The 23,120-nt window shown below is 42.7% G+C and overlaps 1 protein-coding gene across 1 annotated transcript; it reads right to left on the minus strand.

Annotated features, from left to right (window-relative positions):
- Positions 1-18,502: 18,502 nt before the first annotated feature.
- LOC147446160 (uncharacterized) lies at positions 18,503-21,691 on the minus strand. Its single transcript, XM_086525442.1, has 3 exons — positions 20,725-21,691; positions 20,027-20,368; positions 18,503-19,535 (listed from the first exon to the last, which is right to left on the minus strand). The coding sequence occupies exons 1-3, from the start codon at positions 20,986-20,988 to the stop codon at positions 18,987-18,989; spliced, it is 1,155 nt and encodes a 384-aa protein (XP_086381568.1). The 5' UTR covers positions 20,989-21,691; the 3' UTR covers positions 18,503-18,986.
- Positions 21,692-23,120: the final 1,429 nt, after the last annotated feature.

Raw genomic sequence — 23,120 nt, forward strand, 5'->3', positions numbered from 1 at the left:
ATCCATTTAGCCCCAACATACAATATTTGAAATCTCTCCAAATCCGAGTATGCATCTTCATCATGGAGAATTTTTTGGATATGAAGGGCCTCTTCCCTTCTTGTATCTTCTTGTTTAAACTAAGGCATTGAGTAGAATACTTTGGATCCTCTTCTGATTCCAGATTAATCATTTTAGCTTTTCCCTTATCCGCCCTGGTGAGAGCTCCAGCTTACTGCTATTTGGTTGTTGCTTGATCTATTTGTTGATCAATCTGACTAGATTGGTTTTGATTACCCTGATGCTAGCTTTTCTTTGTATATTGGTTGCAAGTTGCCTTTGCTCCTTGTGTGTCACCCGTCTTCCACCAATGGGTGAGCTTAGTGTTGGAGGAGGTGGAGGGGGTTGATCATCGTCATCGTCTCTCTGAGTGTCCTCATCTTGATATGGTTTAAAATTATCTTCATTCTCATCATCATCTACGTCGTGAATAGGGTGCTTTGTCAATGCTTGATTGGCTAGTGTAGCTACACTTCAGTATTTTCTTCCAAGTTGGTCTTGATGATGTTGACGAGGTTTTAGAGGTCTTCATAGTTGAGCAACAAATTTAGATATATCAAACAGAGACAGGTAGATATACTTATCTAGAATGGATTGTTTCAATACAGTGTGCATCTCTTTCAAACTGCTCAGCGCGGCCGTCTCTATCCTAATTATGTATGGTGGGCATTCCCATTGCTTATAGCAACCTATTTTTATCCACAAGAAGGGATGAATTTTGTTATTTCAAAATCTCAACCTATTGTTGAAGTGTCTTCTCTATTGGACCATTTCTTGTTCTAGCATTTCCCTTTGTCTTATCTTATCCAGTTTTTGCAACTCATCCAACCTATTGTTTAGAGTTGAATTAAAATTCATGTCGTGGTTGATAGCCATCATGAGATTAGGGATTGCAAACTCCATTGGCACTACTGCCTCTGTCTGGTACACCATCTAAAATGGAGTCATGCTAGTTGTAACTTTGTGAGTTGCCTTGTAAGCCCACGACGTCATCTAAATCTTCTCATCCCAATGATGATGTTTCTTCTAGACAATTTTAGTCAGAATGTTCTTGATTGTCTCATTATTTCTTTCCACTTTTGCACTGCATCTTGGATAGTAGGGTGTTGATTTTTGATGCTTGATCAAAAAGATTTCGATCAGGACCTAATGTTGATGAAGTGAGTTATCTAGTTCGCAGCTATCTCAATTGGACAACCGAATTTGTAGACAATATGTTCATACAAGAACCATGTTGTTGACTTTGTTGTGTTGTTAGACAATTTTTTGGCCTCCACCCACTTACTAGCATAACATGTGGGCTTCACAATATACATGTTCTTCCTTGGGGATGACATTCTTGAATGGACCCATAAAGTCCACAACCCACTTCATGAAAATATTCCCAACGGTTGTATGGTGGTCAAGGGAGTCATACCTGCTGGTGTTGCCTTCCCATTCTCTGGCAAATATCATTGGTTTTGCAAAAATCCCTAACATCAACTATCATGTTTTGCCACCATAACCCTACTAATTAGGTTTTCTTGTACGTGATTTCAATGGAAAAATTGATGTCTTCCTACACTCCCACTACGAGCTTATGTAATGATGTGTATCCTTCCTTGCATAGGTGCAGATCATTTAAGCACCCCATCAATTCCTAGTCATGTATAATGATCCTCCTATGATGGTGAAGTTCAGACTCTTTAAGATCAATCTATTTTTATTAGACTAGGACTAGTCCTTTGGAAATTCCCCGAACTAGAGGAAGTCACATACATCTTGCCATTCTGGATCTGGCTCGTCTATTTCCATACCCTAGAATAACCCAATATTTATTGGGTCATATTGCATGAATGTTCCTCATATTTCTTCTATACTTCTAGACAAGAAATTTACACCACAATAAGTCGTTCCTCGTTTGTGAAATATTTTGAGCTCAAACTCCATCAAGAACATCATCCATCTCATTCATCAGCCCTGAATTATAACAATGTTAATCAAGAAAAGGAGATCTTCATGGTCCACATAAAACTGGAGCCCCTTTCCCATTCAATAATGTTTGAACTTAGTCACATTGAATACCATTCATAGTGCCTTTCTTTCTGTTGTTGAGTATCCATGTTCAGCTGTATTGAATCTGTGATTGACGAAGTGGGTAGTCTGTATAATTCCCATCAAGATGGGCCAGTATTTCTCACATCGTCATTCCACATGCATCCACATGAACAAAAAATATCACTTCCCAATCTGATTGATGAAGGATTGGCTTCTTGCCAATCTCTTCCTCTAAGCACTAGAAAGTAGCCTCACATTCCGGGGTCCATATATATAAACTTCACTTCCTTCTAGGCCAGTTCATATAATGAAAGAGCATTAGTTGCAAACATATGAATGAATCTACGGTAAAAATTGATGTAGCCCAGGAATGATCTTAATTCACACATGTTCGTTGGTGCTCTAGCATGCTACACACACCATACTTTGTCTTTGGCCATCTCAATGCCATTTTTGGATACAATATGATCTAGAAGTTGTCCCTTCGACCATAAAGACCAATTTAAAGGGCTTCAAACAAAATTGCTTCTCTTTGCATCTCTCAAACACCATCTAAAAGAACAAGAGATACATATCTGTCATTGAAAACATTGTGAAACCATCCACGAATATTGCCAAGACTTTATGAAGGAACTCACTCAATATTTCCATCATGCATCATTGAAATGTAGCTTGGGCATTACATAATCCAAACGGCATGACTAAGTACATGAATGCTCTCCATTCTATGATGAAATAGTGTTATTTTCAATTGATTGTAGCCATTGTATCCATCCATGTAACTATACATCTCGTGGCCAGCAATTTCGTCCAACATCATATATGTGAATGGAAGCGAAAATGGGTCTTTGATAGTATGAGCATTCAACTTTTGATAGTCCACACATACCCTCAACTTCCCATTCTTCTTTGACACAATCACTATCAAATGTTGTGTTTTGCTGTCTCCATATCCATCAACATCGCAATCATATCAATTTCTGTTATACGAAATATGTTCATTAATGGGAGCATCCACTCGACTTTGTTTGTCCCATACTTCCTATACAACTCTTTTGGTCGCATGGATTTCTTCCAGCTTCGGTCTTTACTTGAATACATATTGCGTCCCTGAATTGTCAATGTCTAGCCTGCATAGTCATGAATCGAGTAACAGGAACTCGAACAATTAGGGATCTCTGTAGGAAGCGAAGCATAAGAATCTTTGCAAGGCAGAGGATCTCGACAGCAGGTTGTAATGAGCAAGAGCTTGAGTGAATGCCAATAAGCAAGCAAATTGAGAAACTCGGTGGAGCTAACGAGCAGAACATGTGAGCATTGGAATTAGACTCGAGTAGCACAAGCAGAAACCGGGCAGCCACGTAGCAGCTTGCAGAGCAGCTCATGAGCATCATGCAGCCAAGCTGTCAGCAATCGATTTGCAGCATTGCGAGCAGTAGGGGAAATTGTGTGTGTTATTAACACACACACACACACACACACACACACTCAGAATCGAGTGGAAACCAGATCGTAAGCAGGCGCTGTAGGGGAGCTCATCAGCAATCGAGCAGATTCAATAGCATGCAAGGATAGTTTTCGTCATCAGGTTTCGACAAAGCCTTGAGAATTTAAAAAAATATATTAAAAGGTGTACAAGGGTGTTCTCATACACATAATCAAATCGAACCTCAATATCGGCTTGAGAGAGGAAGAGACATACGACGTCTCTTCTTCCTTTGAACTTCCCCTTCAGCTCTCGGTGCATTAGGAAGATTTGAATATCTCTCGATATATTTGGAGCAGATCGTCGGCTCTGCCCATCACTCCTTCTCGGCATCGAGCGTTCTCTATGCTATCGTCTACGACTTCTTGTAAATACAACGTTTTCCACTCAGCATTAGCGGCTATAATTTTGCTCCTGTCCGGCAATGAAAGACGGCATCGACGTTTTTTTTACGGCTTCGACATAACGAGAGCCAGAGAGAGCATTTTTTGCTCTCCTCTAGTGTAGCTTCACCAGCGATTTTCCTCACATGTCCCATTCAGGAGCTGATTTGCTCCGACGGACATTCCCTGGTATCTCCGCCTCGATCTACCATTTTGACTTCAATGACTCCCATTTTCAAGCTTTGGTAATACACTACCGACACATAGCCGCTCCAACGGTCCATTCCGAAGCAGTTTTTTCCGCAAGCGTGGCTCTCCAACTGTGATTTCCACCATAGGCAACTAGTTATACTTTGCACTTGGTTTTCGATCGACGTGCTTACCAAGATCGATGACATAGTGTGCACCAGTTTCTCAACGTTTTGCTCATAGTTTGCACTTTCTTGCAATGCAGACTGTGTATGATTATATGGGACAGTTTAGAGAGTGGTTTTAGCACGGTTTTGTGCAGTTTCATGCTATGTATGCATGTGCGGATACAGCCTGAGCTAGGCATAGCTCAAAAGTACCAGGTTCACAGGTTTACAACGTTTTTGGACAGGTACAACAGGTCTATAGAGCCACTCGTTCAGGAGTGAGTTTGTTTCCCAGGGTTTTGGCATTTTATGTCTACCATTTGTGGACCTGTTTACTGAAACACTAAGTGTTTGTATGCTTTATGCGGTAGTGGTGAGATTTTTTGAGTTTTCACTTATTTTTTAGAGGAAACTCTGTCGAATTTTTTCCAGATTCTTGCGATGCTTTATGCACATCTGTAGTATTACTCTCTATGGTTTAGTGGTCGAGTTTGACTCCCACTTTGGCAGTGATCGAGTGTTCACTCTAATTTTGACAGGTTTTGTCAGCTTGGACACAGTTTAGTGTTCTTGTAGCCATCCTCGCAAGAGTGAGGATTGTGTATGCTTGTATGGCTACAAACAGACAGTCACAAGTTTCATAGGTTTTTTGCAGGCGGTTTCTCTTGTGGGATGCGTTCTGAGCTAGTTTGCTTACTACTTGCGTACATGGTTATGCGCTTTACACTCAGTTTAGTTGTTTGTCGTTGTGCGCATCTGTCGCACGTATCAATGCAAGGGACTTGCCGATACACTATGTGCGAGCCACAAATGGCTGCAAGCACACAACCAAATTAATCTAGCAAGCTCAAGAGAGCAAGATATGTCACTCACCGCCCTATGCTCGCCTTCGTGGAGGATTCCTCGCCGTGAAGAAGGAGCTACCGCCGTGCCGCGCTCAACCTCCTCGCCACCGCCGTGCCGTCGTCGCAATGCTCTCTCTCTCTCTCTCTCTCTCTCTCTCTCTCTCGCATACACAAGGAGATGAAGAAGAAGAAGATAGAGATGGAGCAAGAGCACTCTTCAATTGCACAAATGAGAGAATGAGAGATTCACACTTGGGCGCCCATACATAACCAACTAACCCTGGAATGTTCCTATTAGAGTGCGCCTCTCATCGGCGATGACTCTTACCCTTTTCCTATTGGACCAACAAGCCCGGTCCCTAACTCTACCAAATAAATAATACGGTGTCTGTCATAGGTGATAGGGTGTCCGTGAGCCGTGAGGGTTAACATGTCCCCCTTCCTGATGTAGATTCCGTCCTCGAAAGCTATTGAGTTGAAGCTCGTTCGTCGAGGTGGAAGAGCATTTGAGATGAATGTCCTTAGCCTTGTTCAGTCATCACTGCAAAATCAAACAACATTGACACAGTAATTGCATTCTCATATACAATTAAAAAGCATATGCAATTGTAGTCAGACAAATTGATTGGTAACAGAATTTTAAACCATTTGTCAGCAAGAAACATTAAATTGTAATATAATCAAACGCATAAACAGTTGTAAAGGTAAAAAACTAAACAAGTTCGGGGTCGTTAATTTAACGGTCGAAAGGCACTAAAGATCGACTATTAATACCATGGATAAGCTTCTCAATTTTTTCTGGTCAATTAAGTTATTTAATTGCGAGAGCCAAGTATTTCATGTCCGAAGACTGACTAGAGGCTATACCTAGAAGACCTCGTAGTTAAGCTACGATAAAAGGAATTCTCATGAAATCATCGCTTGACTTATTTACTTTTCTTTTTTAGATTGATTTAATTTTGATGTGTGTACTTATTTTGTATGCCTTGGGTTTTTTGCTTTTCAAGGAAGAGCACCCACACTGGGAACCTCTAGAGCTCTAGTACCATAGGCGATAGATGTGAGTGAAGTACCAAATCAAGCTGAGATTTCGCTTCCAGCTTAAGATTTTACATTGTGGTACTTTGATTTCTTTGTTTTGTTTATTCGTTTTCAGCATTTTAATTTTGTAACTTTGGGGGGTCATATAACACTGTTACCCCCCGCCCCCCAGGCTCATCACACTAGTAAACTCCCTTTATAATATTTAAGCTAAAGGTCAATAGGGACTAAGCCCACTAGAAAGCCCTAGTACATTGCACACAATGCTGCCTAAATCCGATTAAGAACCTAAGTAACCATAGATTATTAGGAAGGCATTCCCCATGGTATTAAGAGAAGATCTCTAACGCTTAGCTTGGTCAAACTAGCTTAGTCGAACTGCTTGCTTTTTAAACCTAGACAAGTGATTATGACAAAAAATTACATTGAACTTAATGTTTGGTACTAAGCAAATGCGTTGAATATTATGCTACCAACACAATTAAAGCAGACAAACATAGATGCAAAAAAGATAAGGGACAATGCTAATGGACAAGGAACACCTGTTTGTGTTGATGATCACGTTTGGTTTGAAGAGTGAACGAGAGAAAGATTCCATGAAGATCCAAATCCTAACCACAGCAACACGTTCATGTACACACTATGAAACACAAGAATACCTCTAGGAGGCACATCAGTGGGAAAAAAGAACTTTGCTAATCACTAAACTCTAAAACAGAAACACTCCTATTGTACTAATCCTATCTACCCTCCATCACTCGAGTGATGAGGATCATAGGTGTTTGATGACATAGATTTCTATTTCAGTGTACCGGATGTGAATGTGTAGGTCTGGGTCAATGTTTTGACTTTTATTGTGCACACTCGTTTGCTAATTGCTCTTGCTCTTTACTATTTTTTGTTTTTTGTGAGTATAAGGCTTTATATATACATTCCCTAAGATCAAAAAGCTCAAGGGTCAGGGAAAGAAGGGTAAGAGGGAAATAAATCAATAGGCTGACGTGAATGAAGACTCCCCTTCCTTGGGTAGATCATACTTTAAAAGGATGTCATCACCTTTTGGAACCAGTTATTCCAATTGGTAATAGGTGAGGATTTTAGCCAATAGTTCTCTATTACCTTGGGTGCCTCATTGAGTTGCAAGGGTGGTAAGGTGCTCTCCCATGAACGAACTTAAAGTAGTGCATCAGGTAATAATTGAACAATGGGAGGTGTCAAATCTTTTGTAACTTCATGAAAGCTTCCTATGGTAGGTGGAGGTTGTGTAGAAGCTTTTACCTCTATGGATGCATTACATGAGGAGCTAGAAGCTTTATTCGTTTTTTCTATGGTTGAGTTGAGCAAAACAAGCCTTTCTTGCTTGGAAACCCATACTAGCTCCGGATCCGGTGTATAGTGTTCTGTGATTTTTCCTTTCTCACGATCTTTCATCACCTTTGTCGTCACAGGGTTTGACTTAGATGGGTCATGTGACGAGTAAGAACAAAATCTACGTTTTTTGGCACCCAGATTTGATCATTTCCTTCATAGTAGCCTTGGGCTTTTGATAGTTTTTTAGGAATCCAATGCAACGTTTCTTTATATTTTTTGGGACAAGTGAGGCGTCTCTTACTAGGCTCCTGTCTTTTAGCACTAGCTATGGTCGCTAAAGAAGCTTTAGGAACCCACTTGTATGTTTTCTTTGTTATATTAGGATGAGTCTTGTTAGAAGCTATATGCATTGCTTCTAGCATATTTAAGGGTACGAGTGGTGGCATTTCTTCCCCCTCAGGTGTTACCCAAGTCGTCCCCCTGTTTCCCCAAGTGTCTATGGTTGCTGCTAGGTGGACCCAATCCACATTGTCCGACTCAGTCATCCCAGGTAGTACATCCACATAAGGAGCATCTTCCCCAACATCAGTGTCTACTTTACATGTGTAACAATACTGCAATGGGACCGAGTGAATTGTGGTGTCAGATCTATGATCAATTATAAACCTGTTTCCTAGAGGATGTGCTCTACCAGTTACAAGATCCACTCGAATGACAGAATCTTGGAACTGCAAGTAGACATGGTTTTTAGACCAGTCATGCACCATTTTTGCTTCCCTCATGAAAGGACGTCCTAAGATCATCTCAGATGCCATAGTGTGATTGGAGAAATCCATAACAATGAAGGTAATTCGTATTTTATATGCAAAGACCTTGATCTTGAGATCTTCTAGCATCCCAAAAGGTTTAACAATAGACCCATTGGCCATCTTTACTACTATGGTTGTGGTCCCAAGGTGAGGTCTTCCCATAGTTTCCCAGCAATTTTTAGTCACAATGCTAACCTCAGTGCCACCATCAAGGATTCCCTTCACAGTTAATCCCTTGGTAGTGATTGGTATGGTTACATTGGATTCATCGCCCTCAAAGTATTGTCCCAACTTGTTAACAGGTATTTCTACAACAAGGTTCTCATCTAAGTTGGGTTGTGGATCTAAGTGTTCCTCCTCTATTGGCATCTCCCCAGCTCCATCCACCTGTGCAAATTGTGGTAGCCCAACCTTTAGTTCTCCATTGAGAAAAGCTCGAAGAGCTGAGACTAGCTCAAGGTCTTTATATAGTTTGGACATGATGGTGGTTCTAACTTCTGAAGACATAAAATCCATCAATTCGGCAATGTTTAACAGCACCTTTTGGCCTTCCGTCCCTTGTTGTGGGAAAGATGGGATCTCCATTTCTTCAATAGGGTCAGGTAGACCCTCTGTAAACATTATTTTCATTAAGAAGTGAGTATGCCCACTTTCCCATGACTTTAAGTCACTTTCTTCTTGGATGACACTAGGTATGGCTAAGGGTCTATGGACTTGGTGAGGTTGTTGTTGCATAGGGAACATTGTATCTGTAATTTGGATCTGCCTAGGTGTTGGTTGTAGATCCCTTTGGATATCTTCTACCAAACTCCTTAATTACTTTACTCGCTCGATCTCCTTTATAGGGTTTGGATAAGTTCCAATCTTCTTCTTGGATCCTCACCATTGTGGCTCATGAAGATCTTCCTTGTTGGTTTCTATCTTAGTGGTCATTTTGGTCTCCATGGTTTCACCTAAATCAGAATCCTCTTCAGTGTCGTTCATGTATACAGGGTCGTCACCAGTCCCTATGTTGGTCTTTGAACTGGGGTCTAACTTCGCTCCTTTTTGCTATCTCTTCCTTCGTGTTTTCTTCTTTTTCTGAGATTGGACAATTGATGCCGTGTCTCTTTCCTCAAGAATATAATTTTGTTTTTGGAGCATCGATTGTGTGAGTACATTTACTAGTACCACAGGGGTACTTTGTGATGGCTCCTCGGTAACCTCAATCAAGTTTAATGACGTGATCTTTGGCGCATTTGGATTATTCGAACATTGGGCAATCAAATGATCTATGCCACATCGATTACACATGAGTATTTGCATTGTAGACGTGCTTGCTTGATGGGTTTGCATTAGTGTGGCGTTCTTTTGTAGCCTAATAGGACACTCGGCCACACGATGTGGACCTTCACACTCATAGCATTGAAAAGGTGGTCTCTTAGCAGTGTAATTGATATTTTAGCCTCTTGCAGCAAGAGGGGCTACTTGATATACAGGTTTGACTTTCCCCAATAGTCCTTCATGTAGTATTGTGGGCTTTCTTCAAGCGCATCAATCCCATAGGCAATATTAGGGTCTATATCTTTCTCACAGCTTTACAAACAAGTAATAGATAACTCACAACCCACTTGATTCACAGAAGTGATTCTCGGATGTGGTGATTGCGGTCCTAGCACTCGAGGTGGTAAGGGTGTTGTTTGAACAACATTTTGGGCCCTAGGGACCATGTGTTGTGACATTTGTTCAAGAGGTGGAGCCGGCATCAATGCAGGCACTCGAGGTGTGTCTGTCCATGCTAAGGTTGTTCTATTGGCCATCGTGCACTTAAATACTATGCAATCCTTAGCTTGATGACCATACCTCCCACAGGCATTGTAAATCTCACTGAATTTCACTCTAAAAGTAGGGCATTCACTGGTACTATGCGGTCCATAGCATACTGAGCACCATTGTTGCTCCCCTCTTAGATACATATGATTGTTCTGCGGAGAACGATTGTCTCTAAGACTCTCTTGAATGGCCTTGGTGAGATCTGCTAAAGTCATCTCAGACCCAAGGCAGTCACTTATCAAAAGACCCCTATATCACGTGCGTTCAAGAGGTAATTAATAATACCCCAATATACATACTATACTTACACTGTGAGCCTATTTAAAAAACCCCCACCCCCCTCTGTATGTATACATTTTTATACATTTTGGTCTTTTAATAATCCTCTCCGGTTAACTCACGTGATATCATACACATTCTAAAAAGTGACTGCCCCAGGACCTCAGATATCTTTGGCTCTTTAGCAATTGGCTTTAGGGTCATTGGCTGATGCCCCGATGCTTGCAAGCTAATAGATTTAGGCTCAACAGACACTCTTTCTCCTTGAATCATTAAATTATCCTCCAATTGGATCGCATTGGTGGTGACTGCTTCCCAAGTGGTGATACCTCTAATGACTAGGCCATTATAGATATCCTCATGTCGTAATCCCCTAATGAATCTATCGAGCAATTTATTATTATTGAAGGGCTCATTTGGATTACAACGAAAATTCAAATGCTTTAAGCGACTAATAAAGTCTCTCACCGACTCTCCTTCCTCTCATTGGGCTTTTTGGAGTTGAGAGGCTACACCTCAAAGCACTCCCTCTCGGATGTATTCTTTCAAGAACAATCTCCTAAGAGTAGGGTAAATTGTTTTTTCTTCCACCCTTAGGGTTCTATACCAATCCCCTGCCTTCCCACTTAAGGTTAGGCTTAAAGCATTACTCTTATGCAGGTCATTGTGTTCTCCTAGAGAATCGCATATTTGTTCAAACACTTCGATATGCTTTCTCACATCCTCGTCTCCATTAAATTTTTGTGTGAGCTTGGCTATTTGTACTGCCTTACTCCTACGTTCTCTATCAGGCGTGTTACGCATATTCTCAGCAATAGATCGACCAATAGCTTGAGCAAATGTTGCCAAGTAACCTAAGTGAGCAGGCACCGTGGGTGAAGGCGCTCCAAAGACTATATGTGGAGTAGGTATTGGCATTGGGCTTGGCGCGTAGGAAGCCCTTGGGTTCCAATTTTGATACGGTGTTATGCCATGTGGCGGCCCAAAGTTCATATGTGTGGCCCTAGGCATAGCAGACGTCGGATGTGACATGCTAATGTTAGCCGGTATGGTCCCATGGAAATTAAGAACTTGGGTGTTGTGGTTGTGGAGCATAGGTTGTTGAAACAATGGGAGGGGTAGGGACTACATGAGTACAAGGACCCATAGGTTGTATACGATTGGTACACACTTGTAGGTACTGTTGCACGCATTGAGCTACCATGTAGTGGTGCTTTACTAACAAATGAGGTCCATGGCGTGTTCCTTGGCATGCCCATCATTGGGGTAGGCATGGTAGCCGTCATGTCATCAAGAGAAAGATGAGCTAGACTTGGAAAAGTAAAGCTATCACGTGTGAGCTCAGATTGCACTGAGATCCCTAGCGAAACAACATATGGAGGATCCATCAGACTTACCGAGGGAGTCTCCATTTGCGATAAGGTTGGTTGTTTAGCCTTCCCTGTATCCAAGAATCTCATGAGACCCGTTGAAGGCATGTAGATCCCCTTGTTCTGTCTCTCTAGCTCAATAACCCTATGGATGACCTCACAAACTCTTTGTTGTTGATCATCCACACTAGTAGCACCCGTTGTGGATTGTAGGACATCTAACCAACCCACGTGATCGGTGTGACCCGTGTATAGGTCAGTTAGAGTTTTTGTTTGTAGTTCGTACTCCGAGTTCTTATTTAAGAACGCTCCATCTAGGATTGAGGTGCTAAGGGTGTCTTTTGAACTAGATGCAATGTGGCTCTTTATGAGTTGACCCTTGATGGTCTAATTCAGGAGCACTCGATTGCTCTCCTAGCAAAGATATTGACATAGGAGCTTTCACTTTTAAGTCTCTTCGTTGCTCCGCCTTGCGTAAGCTCTCAATTTCCTTTTCCACAGTCGCGATGATATACTGCTCAACTTCTTGTACTTCGGCAAGGCTTCTACCATCAGGTGTACTAACCTCGAAGGGGAATAGCTCTGAAGAGTCAGGGGATGCAGTGAATGGAGTATTCACGTGCACACTCTCTAAAAGCATAGGGTCTACGTTATTCATGAATGGAGAATTTACTTCCCCACCTCCCTCATTTGCCTCGTTAGCTCCCTGTTCGGAGCGAGTGGCTCTACTAAAGGTTTCCTTCAAGCGGCTAAGCATGCTCAGTCCGGACCATGGGCCCATGGCATACATTTCTTGGATTGAGCTATCAAGATTAGGCATTGTGTAGCCCTTCATGACGTCGTAATCAGAGGAAGAGTCACTAGACACTATATGCGGGTCCTGAGTGGTACTACCTTGGGTTCCCGCCAAGGGCCCGGAACCTAAAGTAGGTGGGTATTGAGAACTTGCGTAGTCGAAATGCTCGCTAGTTGCTCGACCTCTAGCACACGACCAGAGCGTAGATGCATGTGCCTTTGGCACCCTACAAGCATCGGTGAATACCCTCAAAGGTTAACCGCCTGATTTTTTGGACGTTTTGCATCCCGTTTTCACTCGTTTTTTATGTTTTTTGATATTTTTTAATGATCGGTTTTTGGATTAAAGCGTGTGATAGTTCAAAACGAACTTATTGCTCAAGGGGTCGTGGTGTGCTTTACAACACAACATTTGGTTATCCAAAGCTCCGATGGTCCTCAAAAAGGTCGATTTTTACTTAGGCGTGAGGCTAAAGTAAGTACTTCTAAAGGGTGACTGAGGCCTAAGCCTGAGCGTGGGCTTGGGCTTGGGTCTGGAAAATGTTCCCGCCCCGGTCCTACCTTTACAATTTTTACTTTTTTTAAAACTTTTTTTCTTTTTTTTGGATAAGGTCACCGCGGTCGCGCTGCGCGCGCGAGTACACACACACCTAACCTACCTACTTAAAACTAATAGAACTATTGTTACACACTAACACAGTACTACAGAAACTCATTAGCTAACAGGTCTACTTACTGTACTTTACACAGAGCTAACATTATAGATCTACTACCTTAATTCTAACACCTTATGAACAGAGAAAACACAAAACACAGTACATTGCAATACCTTATTAACAAAAACAGTACACAATAGCAAAACAAACTCCTTCTCAACACACATACCTTCCTTCTCTAACTTTCCTACATTTCATAATGCACCACAAAGCAGCATAGAGTGCTACTCGAGCTTAATGCAGGGCGTTTTCCGGCAACGGCGCCAAAAATGTGCGCGTTTGTCGCACGTGTCAATGCAAGGGATTTGTCGATACACTGTGTGCGAGTTACAAATGGCTGCAAGCACACAACCACACTAATCTAGCAAGCACAAGAGAGCAAGGGTGTGTCACTCACCGCCCTATGCTCGCCTTCGTGGAGGATTCCTCGCCGCGAAGAAGAAGGAGCTACCGTCGCGCGCGCTCAACCGCCTCGCCGCCGCTGTGCCGTCGTCTCTCTCTCTCTCTCTCTCTCTCTCTCTCTCTCTCTCTCTCTCTCTCTCTCTCTCTCTCTCTCTCTCGCGTACACACACACAAGGAGATGAAGAAGAAGAAGATGGAGATGGAGCAAGAGCACTCTTCAATTGCACAAATGAGAGAATGAGAGATTTTTAGGTTTAGGTGACTTTTATATGAACTCGCTCCATTCACACTTGGGCGCCCATACTTAGCCAACTAACCCTTGAATGTTCCTATTAGAGTGTACCTCTCATCGGTGACTTTTATATGAACTCGCTCCATTCACACTTGGGCGCCCATACTTAGCCAACTAACCCTTGAATGTTCCTATTAGAGTGCACCTCTCATCGGCGATCACTCTTACCCTTTTCCTATTGGACCGACAAGCCCGGTCCCTGACTCTATTAAATAAATAATACGGCGTCTGTCGTAGGTGATAGGGTGTTCGTGAGCCGTGAGGGTTAACAGTCGCAGATTGTATGCTTGCAGATATTGCAAATTGTGGAGTTGATTTTATGCATATGTGAGCATCGGTTTTGATGCAATTGATCATGGGTTCCATGATTGTGTAGTGGTCGAGTTATCTCCCACTTTGTTGACAATGGGCATGGCTTATGGTAAAGATTTTACTTGAGGTTTTGCTCAGTTTATAGAGGAGACTCTGTCAAATTTTTTTCGAGTTTTCTAACCATAGTTTCTTGACATTCACTTATGGTTGCAGATATGTGTGACAGTTTAAAGTCTATGGTGATGACTCGTGAGAGACGACGGTCTCGTAGTTGTCTGTATATGCGTTGTTGGTATTGTGGTCACACAAAGCACATTAGACGCCGTTGTTTCAGACGTATGAGGCAACAACAGATATCTATGCGTGATACACATGAGGTTTTGACACATGCTAGAGCAGTGGCTTCATATGCCAGTGATGGTGATGTCACGTTTGCCTTTAGCATTCCTCCTGATTAGATGGTGCCTTCTTTGGTGGGAGCTTTGGTTGTGTACACTTGGTCGATGGTTCGACGTTTGACATCGCAAGCGCATGAGATGTTTGCTTGTCATTTCCCAGTGGTGCATCATATACGCTACGACATGTGTGCTATGTTCCTCAACTGAGATTGAGTTTGATCTCAGTAAGATAGTTAGCAGATTGTGGGTGTCAGACACTGCTTCGAGAGCAATCTTTCCAGATGCATTTATGGGTGAGAGGAACGTAGCCATCCCAGTGTCGGCGTTGACACATCCATACGCGATGAGTAGTCTTGATGATCCAATGATTGTAGATAGCGCAAGGGAGGCAAATATAGCCAAGTTTGCGCAAATTTTGTCAGCGTTCGGACGTCTCATTTACGACCTAGTAGTGTCGAGGTCCGACCTAGCACTTGCAGTGGGAGCTTTTGCAGCAAGGATTGTTAGTCGTACGATGACTGATACTAGCATGATGCATAGTGGAGTTTTGCAGATCATACAGAGTAGTCTGCGAGATTTACATGCAAGCTCTAGCGTGGGAACGCTCGCCTACCACTAGAGCCGATACAGGTGCATGTAGATCGACTTCATACTAGTAGTTTAGTTAGTAAGACCCACTTATCGGCACATTCACCTTTAAGTGGGAGATTATTGGGGTAAAGGTGTCTATGCCTTGTCTGGCCGCCCAGGCTATGGACGCTCATTCACTACTCACCTTATTCTTGTACATATACCAAGAATAAGGAGTAGCTCATTTGAGCCCTACTCCACCCACACAGTGTCTCCCTCTCCCTCTACCCTTCTCGCATGCACACACCCCACTGCATCCGCATCACACACGTATGCATACATGTACACGCACCCACACAGTGTCTCCCTCTCCCTCTACCCTTCTCGCACGCACACACTGCACCGCATCCGCATCGCACACATGTGCATATGTGCACACGTACTCTTCAGTAAAAATCTTCCTCTCCCACGTCCATTGCTAGTACTGGCCTTGTTATCTTTGGTACCAGACATTCCATATTGTTTTGATACTTTTGGGTTTGTTAGTGTGATCATTGATACATCCTTTTCTTTTTTTAGAATGATGCATCCGGATCTTGTAATTGTTCCATACATGACCGAATGCTTTATTGCCTTGGTAGCACTCATCAGACCTATGATCTTTTGATTTGCATTTTGGATACCAGGTCTCGACCTTGTATACTAGCAGTCTAATCTTTGACATTTCAACAATCTGTTTCAACATTGCCTCAATTTTCTTCGTCCGTGACCCTTTCTTATTGTTCGTTGCCTGATCATGTGACTCACTATCCAATGAGCTTGAACTGCAGGTGAACTCCGACTTCTCTATTGACAACTCGCTGTCACTCAAGTCTTCTCTCTCTTGTTGGCCTTCTTTTTCTTGGCATATTTCTCTAGTTTCCACGCCCTTTGCACGGATCATTGAATTTCTTGGTCGGTGTTGGTACCTCCTTTTCCTTGAGCTTCTTACTTTTGAAGCCACTCAAAAATTAAACTCGCATTTGTTTTTTGAAGGACGTTCATTCAGTTGCCTAATAAGCTCTTCTATCTTCTCAACATACTTCTCACTGATAGCTTACCTTTCTTAATCTTATCCAATTCACACAATATGTCTTCATCACCTCTATTATCAGTGTACATTAGACAAAATGTCTTGATTAATTGTTCTTAGTTTGCACGCTAGGTAGTGGTAATACCACTTCCTTATTGCGTCCTTCAACGTTTGTGGAAAGCATTCTCCCGATTCATCCTCATTGATGTCCTTCAATTTTGTGTATTGCTTGAATGCCTATATGTGGACATCGAGATCATTGGATAGCTCGGTATGTCTAATCCTGTGATGATGTGGCTCGTGATGTGTGTCTGGATTTTCCCATCTGGCTCGACTTCCTCTCTCTGGTACTATGCTTTGGTGTAATGGTCAGTATCAGCATCCCACCTATTGGTGTCTGATCATTTGTCTCCGTGGCTGTGTCCGCCTCATTCTTCCTCTAAGACTTCCAATGTGTTGTTTTCCATCACTACCATCCATTTGATCCTTCCCTTTGCCCTCTTATCTGCTTTATGAGACCCTTGCGAGCAAGAACGTCTCTCCGCTCTCTCTCAATGTTGTATCCTCGACTGAGCAGAGATATGAGAGCCTCCAAGCCCATCAATCTCCCTTTGGTCAAGGCTAGTATGCATCTCGTCATTCTCAAAATCAGGTCCACCCTCAAAACCTTGCTCCAACTCTTTAGCCACTGTGCTAATATGGTCCTTTTCCTCTACAAATATTGTGGTAGGTCTTCTCCCTCTTCCTAATCTTCTAGGCGGCATTGCGAATGTCAGCTAACTCCAAATTCCAACTGGGAGATAGGTTCCTTGTCGAGAGCTTAAGCTCACCACCGTGATTGCCAAAATGGAATGAGCTGGTCCAGCTAGGAGATATGTTCATTGTCAAGAGCTTAAGCTCACCACTGTGATTGCCAAAATGGAACAAGTTGGTCACTTCTGGCAGTTATTCCACGTTGAAAACTTGGAGTTAATAATCAAATCGGACAAAGCATAAACTTCAAATAGCACAAAAATCAAAATAGAAACTGAAATGGAAATGCAAAGACAAAAATTGAAGACAAGATTAGAATTGGAAAATTTTTATACTGGGAATAGTACAATTGGCATCTGACGAAGCTACACGAGCGCAATGATTGCTAAGAGCAAATGCTCGAGGACTACAAGGGTTTGCTCTAGGCAATGGAATGACAGCCCACAAAATGTAGTGGGGCTATTTACCGGGTACCCAGACAAAGCTCTGACTGACTATGTAATGTACGATTACAGTGGTAGCAGATCCGACAGAGTGCCCTAATTGCACACTAGCGCCCGATAAAGGCATGTTCCCACTACGTATCACAAGCGCAAAATCAGGAAACAGAGCTAGTTATTTGGAAGTTCTAAGCCTTTGTCATGCACAATGTTCAACAAAGTGCTCAATGGCTTCCTTTGCACGCATTTGTAATTTTTCAGTTCATAATGGAAAATCCGTACGGGGGAAGATCGGCCTCAAATAATCCAACCCTACTTGGTTTAGATGCCTTGTCACAATTAAATGCATCAATGGTCTTATACTTCATCCTATAACACCCATTCGACAAATGACAGCTTGTCATTTCATTGGTTATTGACAATATAATCCCAATCAAAGGCTGAAATGGAGGTTGTTAGGGCAGCAATGCACGCTCAATAGGTAAGGAAAAACAAATAATATTGGAAGGGCACAGCAGTATGCACCACCTCCATGCAGGCTAAGGCAGGGTTCAACCTGCGCAGAAGACACAGCCATGCAAGGGCATGTTGCAGCAGCATCATCCTCTTTGGCAGAAGAGGGAACAATTGCACATGGGTGGCTTCCTTCATCAGACGAATGAATACGGGACACTTTTAGGTTTTTGGTTGGGTGTTCTTTTTTTTGGCGGGTGGGTGTGGGGGGAGGGGGAGGGGGAAGGGGGGGGGGGGAGCCCATACTAGGTGCTTTCGGAAGGGTACAGACATCGGACAAGAATGCCACTAATGCACTTCCCATGATTTGTCTTCATTTACAAAAGTAGATGCAAATTTAAACCATTGCACAAGACATACAATGGCAGTGTCAATGCATAATACATTGAAAACTGCATTAACCTAAGAGTGCAGTGCAGCCGAACAAGACTTGCTTGACTTCAAAACAAGGGTCCCAACTTTAGGCAAATAAATCAAGAAAACAGTTAAATTAAGTGTATAGATTCAAAAATAGAAGTGTTATTTTCCGAAAGCGCTAAATGTAATCGAAGCACACTGTCACCATTACATATACATGCTAAAAATGCCAACTAAAATAATACATACAGAGGTCTTGTTAAAATTGTCATTGAATCTTGAAGCCTTCTCACTCTCTCCAGTGCAAGCTTCCGTCGATGCCGGTCATAGAAATATACAACTGTTGCCAATAGATATCACTGCAAAGAACCCGAAAGGGGAGAACTCTTGTCCAAAGAGAATCAAGCTCTCTGGGCTTTATACTTGTCAACCTGCTAACTAAGCTACCACATCAGTTGATCAACAGGCTCTATGCTTGGCTACACTCATACTGCCTCTTCCTTGCCAGTCATAAGCAGTCCCATAGACACACACACAACTTATCACTACAAGGCGGGCATATATCTCGTTAGCACAAGTATGCTCTGCAAACTACCAACTACGCCTGCTTAGTGGCCAAAAATTTACCATTATTCAAAGTAGTCTGTGATGCCTCTTTAATGGAGCTGGGTACCACTATCTCTGCAGGAGGAATAAAAACATCCGGGGAAAGGCCTGGCACATTGAATGCTACTTCTTCAATATTCCAGGATTCTTCCATTCTCGTTCTAGTGTGGTTTGAGGCATCCTCTCCAAATCTGTAGAGAGTAACAACAGAGTGACCGGAATGAGCCAAGGTTATCCCATCTACTTCTTTGTAGTCTTTGAGAGATGATTCGATGGTAGTCTCCCAATAGACAGCCTCTGTGCCCGTGGCTTGTATTCTGGTGAGATGTGAGTCTTCTAGAAACACAAGCCAGCCCGTCTTCTGGCTGAAGTACCCAAAAAGCACATGCCTTATTATCTCTGCCGGACCATCGCTTCGATCATTTAGTGTTGTTTGATCTGCGGCAACCTTCAACACAAAGCAATCTTCATCATCAATTTTCTTCTCCCCCACACAACGAGCATTCACAAAAATGCTGGCGGTTGTCACTGGATCAAGGCCCTGGCCAATCAAAACACATTGCATCAGATGGAAGTATGCGCACATATACCTCATTGAGTGTAGAACAATGTAACAGCAAGAAGCACAGAATTGAGGGTTGCAAAACTGAGAGGAGATGCCTACTGTCATGAAGTCAACATGGGCTGCATTGTACATAAACAAGGATGGGCAGCCGGCTAAAATGTCCATGCATGTGTTCAATACCCCTAAAAACAGAAGGCCTCATGAATTTAGGAATGCACCCAATCTAGGCTATTCCATCCCGTCAAATAGGCTCAAATTGAAACCCAACTATCTCATGTACCAGCTAATGTGATCGACTACAGCCAAATTCTTGGAACTCCCAGCCTAAGGCCTTCATCAGAGTACCCTTCCAACAAATCTAACGATAATGGTTCCTCCCTCACTATTAAAGAGTCCCCCCTTCTGAATTCCCACTTTCAACCCTGCGTATAAACGGTGATGGTCGAGCGAAACAGAATGATACATACCTGGAGAGCTCTTCTCAAAGGCCTAACAGGACCTTTCGCAGCATGTGCACCGAGCCAAGGCGTATATCGCCAAACTAGCTTTCCATTGCAGCCAGCTTGAACTGTACTACCTTCCAGAGCCAACTCCATGTACCACTTGTCTGGCATCATCTGCCAAAGCACAAACCACCCGTTTTCTGCTGACTTCATCGGCACCTTGGAGACTTTTGTGGCAGTTTCGCTGTGGGACGTGATCATCTTCACCTTCCCTGTTGTGTACGAATTATGAACAGAGGTCTGCCACTTTGTGGCTCCCGTGGAGGCAACATACTGATGAATGATGTATTGAGCCGAGGAGGTCTCCTGCAATAGATAACATTGTGAATTGAACTGAGCCTCGGGCAGTAAATGCTTGAGATAACATACATTGAAAACAATTAAGCGGCATTTCGTTGCACAGACCAGAATGAGCACGATACGAGCACCTCAGCAAGCATACACCTCAAATGTCAACCTAGTGCCAATGCAGAGGCCGCACACACAAACATATGTGCCTCTCTCTCTCTCTCTCTCTCTCTCTCTCTCTCTCTCTCTCTCTCTCTCTCTCTCTCTCTCTCTCTCTCTCTCTCTCTCTCTCTCTCTCTCAAAAACGCACACACCACACCGCATGCACGTATTCAAACATGCCAGATTAAAATGATCTCAAGTTTAGAGCTTACAATGGGCACATCCTTGATCGACAGGTGAGGAAAGGGATCTGCACTAACAGCAACAGGGGCGAGGGGGCATCCAAGTACTCCCAGCAGCAGGCGAGGATCAGAGCGCTTCTTGGAGCCCTTCGACCAAAATTTCATGTTGAGCCATGACCCCTCATTCTTGCCATCATCATCGCACTCCGGAACTGGACCTTCCATTAGAGGAGCCAATGTTTCTCTCACTGTGAAACCGAATGTACCATTCAGATCTTTCTTTTTCGGCCTCATTTTACACAGAAAGCTTTTTTCCACTCTTGGCTATGGTGCACTCCACTCAAAACTGCTTCAGCTAGCAAGACTCTTGCTTGCTTTGCACAGTTGATTGCATTGAGAAACGAAATTTTGATGAAGTTCCTGCACTGCCGTCGAACACTTCATATTGTGGCAAGGCCAAGATTGCACTTGAGAGGCTCTGCATGCGCTCACCTTTGAAGTGACAAAGAAGAAAACGCAGGCCTGGATTGCGACGTAGGGAGAATAATGGGGCGAAGAGGTACTTGGCGAAGCAGAAAAAACCACTAGCAAGGGCAATGTGCACCACTTACTCTGCTTCTGAGGAGGACGAAACCCTAACTGTGTCGGTGGGCTCGAGTACGCTATGAGGGGGCTAGGAATGGACTAAAGAGCTGAGGAGGGGGAGTTGGGGTCAATCCGCATGCGCATGCGCGTGTGTGTGCGTGTGCGTGTGTGTGTGTGTGTGTGTGTGGTGTGCATGTGTGTGTGAGAGAGAGAGAGAGAGAGCAGGAAAGCGAATGAAGATGATAACGAGCAAGGACGGAACCTGCAAAAAGCGAAAAGGGGAAGCTTCTGCACTCAAGCTCGCTCTTCTGTGTGCTGTCTTGTTCGGCTTCTGCTTCTACACCTTCATGCTGATGAGGAATGTGGGAACAGGGTAAGCTCTGCAGCGCAAAGAGGCGGGAGACGAGAGAGAGATATTGGTGGGTCAACACCGAAGAAGAAAAGGGCGTAGTGCTTGAGTTGAGCGCACATGCGAGGAAGGCGGACCGAAATGCAATTACCCCAGCATAAAATGTAAAATAACTTTCAATAAAATGAAAGTAAAATCAAAATAGTCTCTTTTGACCGGACCAAAGGGCATTTCCAGAATAAAATAATTCATCGAAAGCCTGCTTTTTTAAAATAAATGAAACTCGTAAATTATTGATTTCTTTTTAATATCGAGGCTTGAGCGTACCGATTTGTTATTAGTTTACAATGTACAAGAAAATACGTACTGGAATCTGAAAGGAAAAATGTAAAGAAAAGTAAAAACTTTTTAATTTTTTGCTTTATAAAATAAAATAAAATAACTTACGGACGGTGACCCGTCCGTATGCCTACAACGTGGCACTGACTGATTGGGTTTCAGATATCTTTGGCTTTTCTAACCTTACAGAACAGCTTTATTATTATTATTATTATTATTATTAGACCAAAACCCTCGGATGCTCTGCCACGTCACTATCTAGTAATCATGATGCTATTAATTTACTTATTATACTTTATTCATAAAAGGTACCCTCATTTTGATTCGACTTATAGCAAGCAACCAATTAGAGAGGACCACGTGTCAAAGATAATGTGTGCCTCCCATGCTGATTCCTTGAGTCGAACAGTCAAGGAGCAAGCCCTTCGAAGTTGGATGCTGACTCTTCCATCAAAACCTCGAGGCTGGAAGCAGTGTTCGGGAAAAATGTGTCTTAGTTCACATTCTTGCCGTTTGGCAAAGTGATTTCGCCCTTCGGAGTGGTCTCCAAAAGGAAGCTGGTAGAGGCGAATATTTGGTCGAAAAGGAGATATGCCTTAATGCCTAGCAACAAGGAGGAAAATCCCCTTATTAAATCTCTACAAAAAAGAGATTGCCCTTTTTGTATATAAGTGAAGAGGAAGCCTGATTTTATATATATATATATATATATATATATATATATATATATATATATATATGAGTGTATGTGAAGTTTGAACAGTGAGAAAGAGATAAAGAGTCTTGCCACTTGGCCTCTGGAGTCGGGACTCAAGTCTCGGATTCAAATTTCAAAGATTAACAAATTTTCATCAAATTCAATTTTCAAATATGTACAACTCAGTGACTCACTCTGTGAGCGTTAATTCAACTTAATATTGTCATTAAGCTACAGGCTACAGCCTACGGTGCTCACCGCTACCTTACAACTTACAAGTTACATGGAGCCCAAAATTCAAAATGCATATTATGTTTTATAGTTTTAACTTTTGCTGCACTGCACTTCAGGAATCACATTGCACAACGTCTAGACTCGTCACTCCAGTGCTCAAGCCTCAAGTGCCGAGCAGCAAGCCTCGTTGCCTCACAGACCGTGTTCGCAGACTACAGTGCT

The sequence above is a fragment of the Adiantum capillus-veneris genome, chromosome 12 (assembly GCF_014529385.1).
Source record: "Adiantum capillus-veneris isolate H3 chromosome 12, ASM1452938v2, whole genome shotgun sequence".
In the NCBI taxonomy this organism is placed as follows: Eukaryota; Viridiplantae; Streptophyta; class Polypodiopsida; order Polypodiales; family Pteridaceae; genus Adiantum; species Adiantum capillus-veneris.

Coding starts and splice junctions, on each gene's coding strand:
- LOC147446160 (XM_086525442.1), bottom strand. CDS start 20,988: ATGAGGCCGAAAAAGAAAGATCTGAATGGTACATTCGGTTTCACAGTG. Junction 20,369..20,724: donor CGATCAAGGATGTGCCCATT/GTAAGCTCTAAA, acceptor TATCTATTGCAG/GAGACCTCCTCGGCTCAATA. Junction 19,536..20,026: donor CTTTGAGAAGAGCTCTCCAG/GTATGTATCATT, acceptor TTGATTGGCCAG/GGCCTTGATCCAGTGACAAC.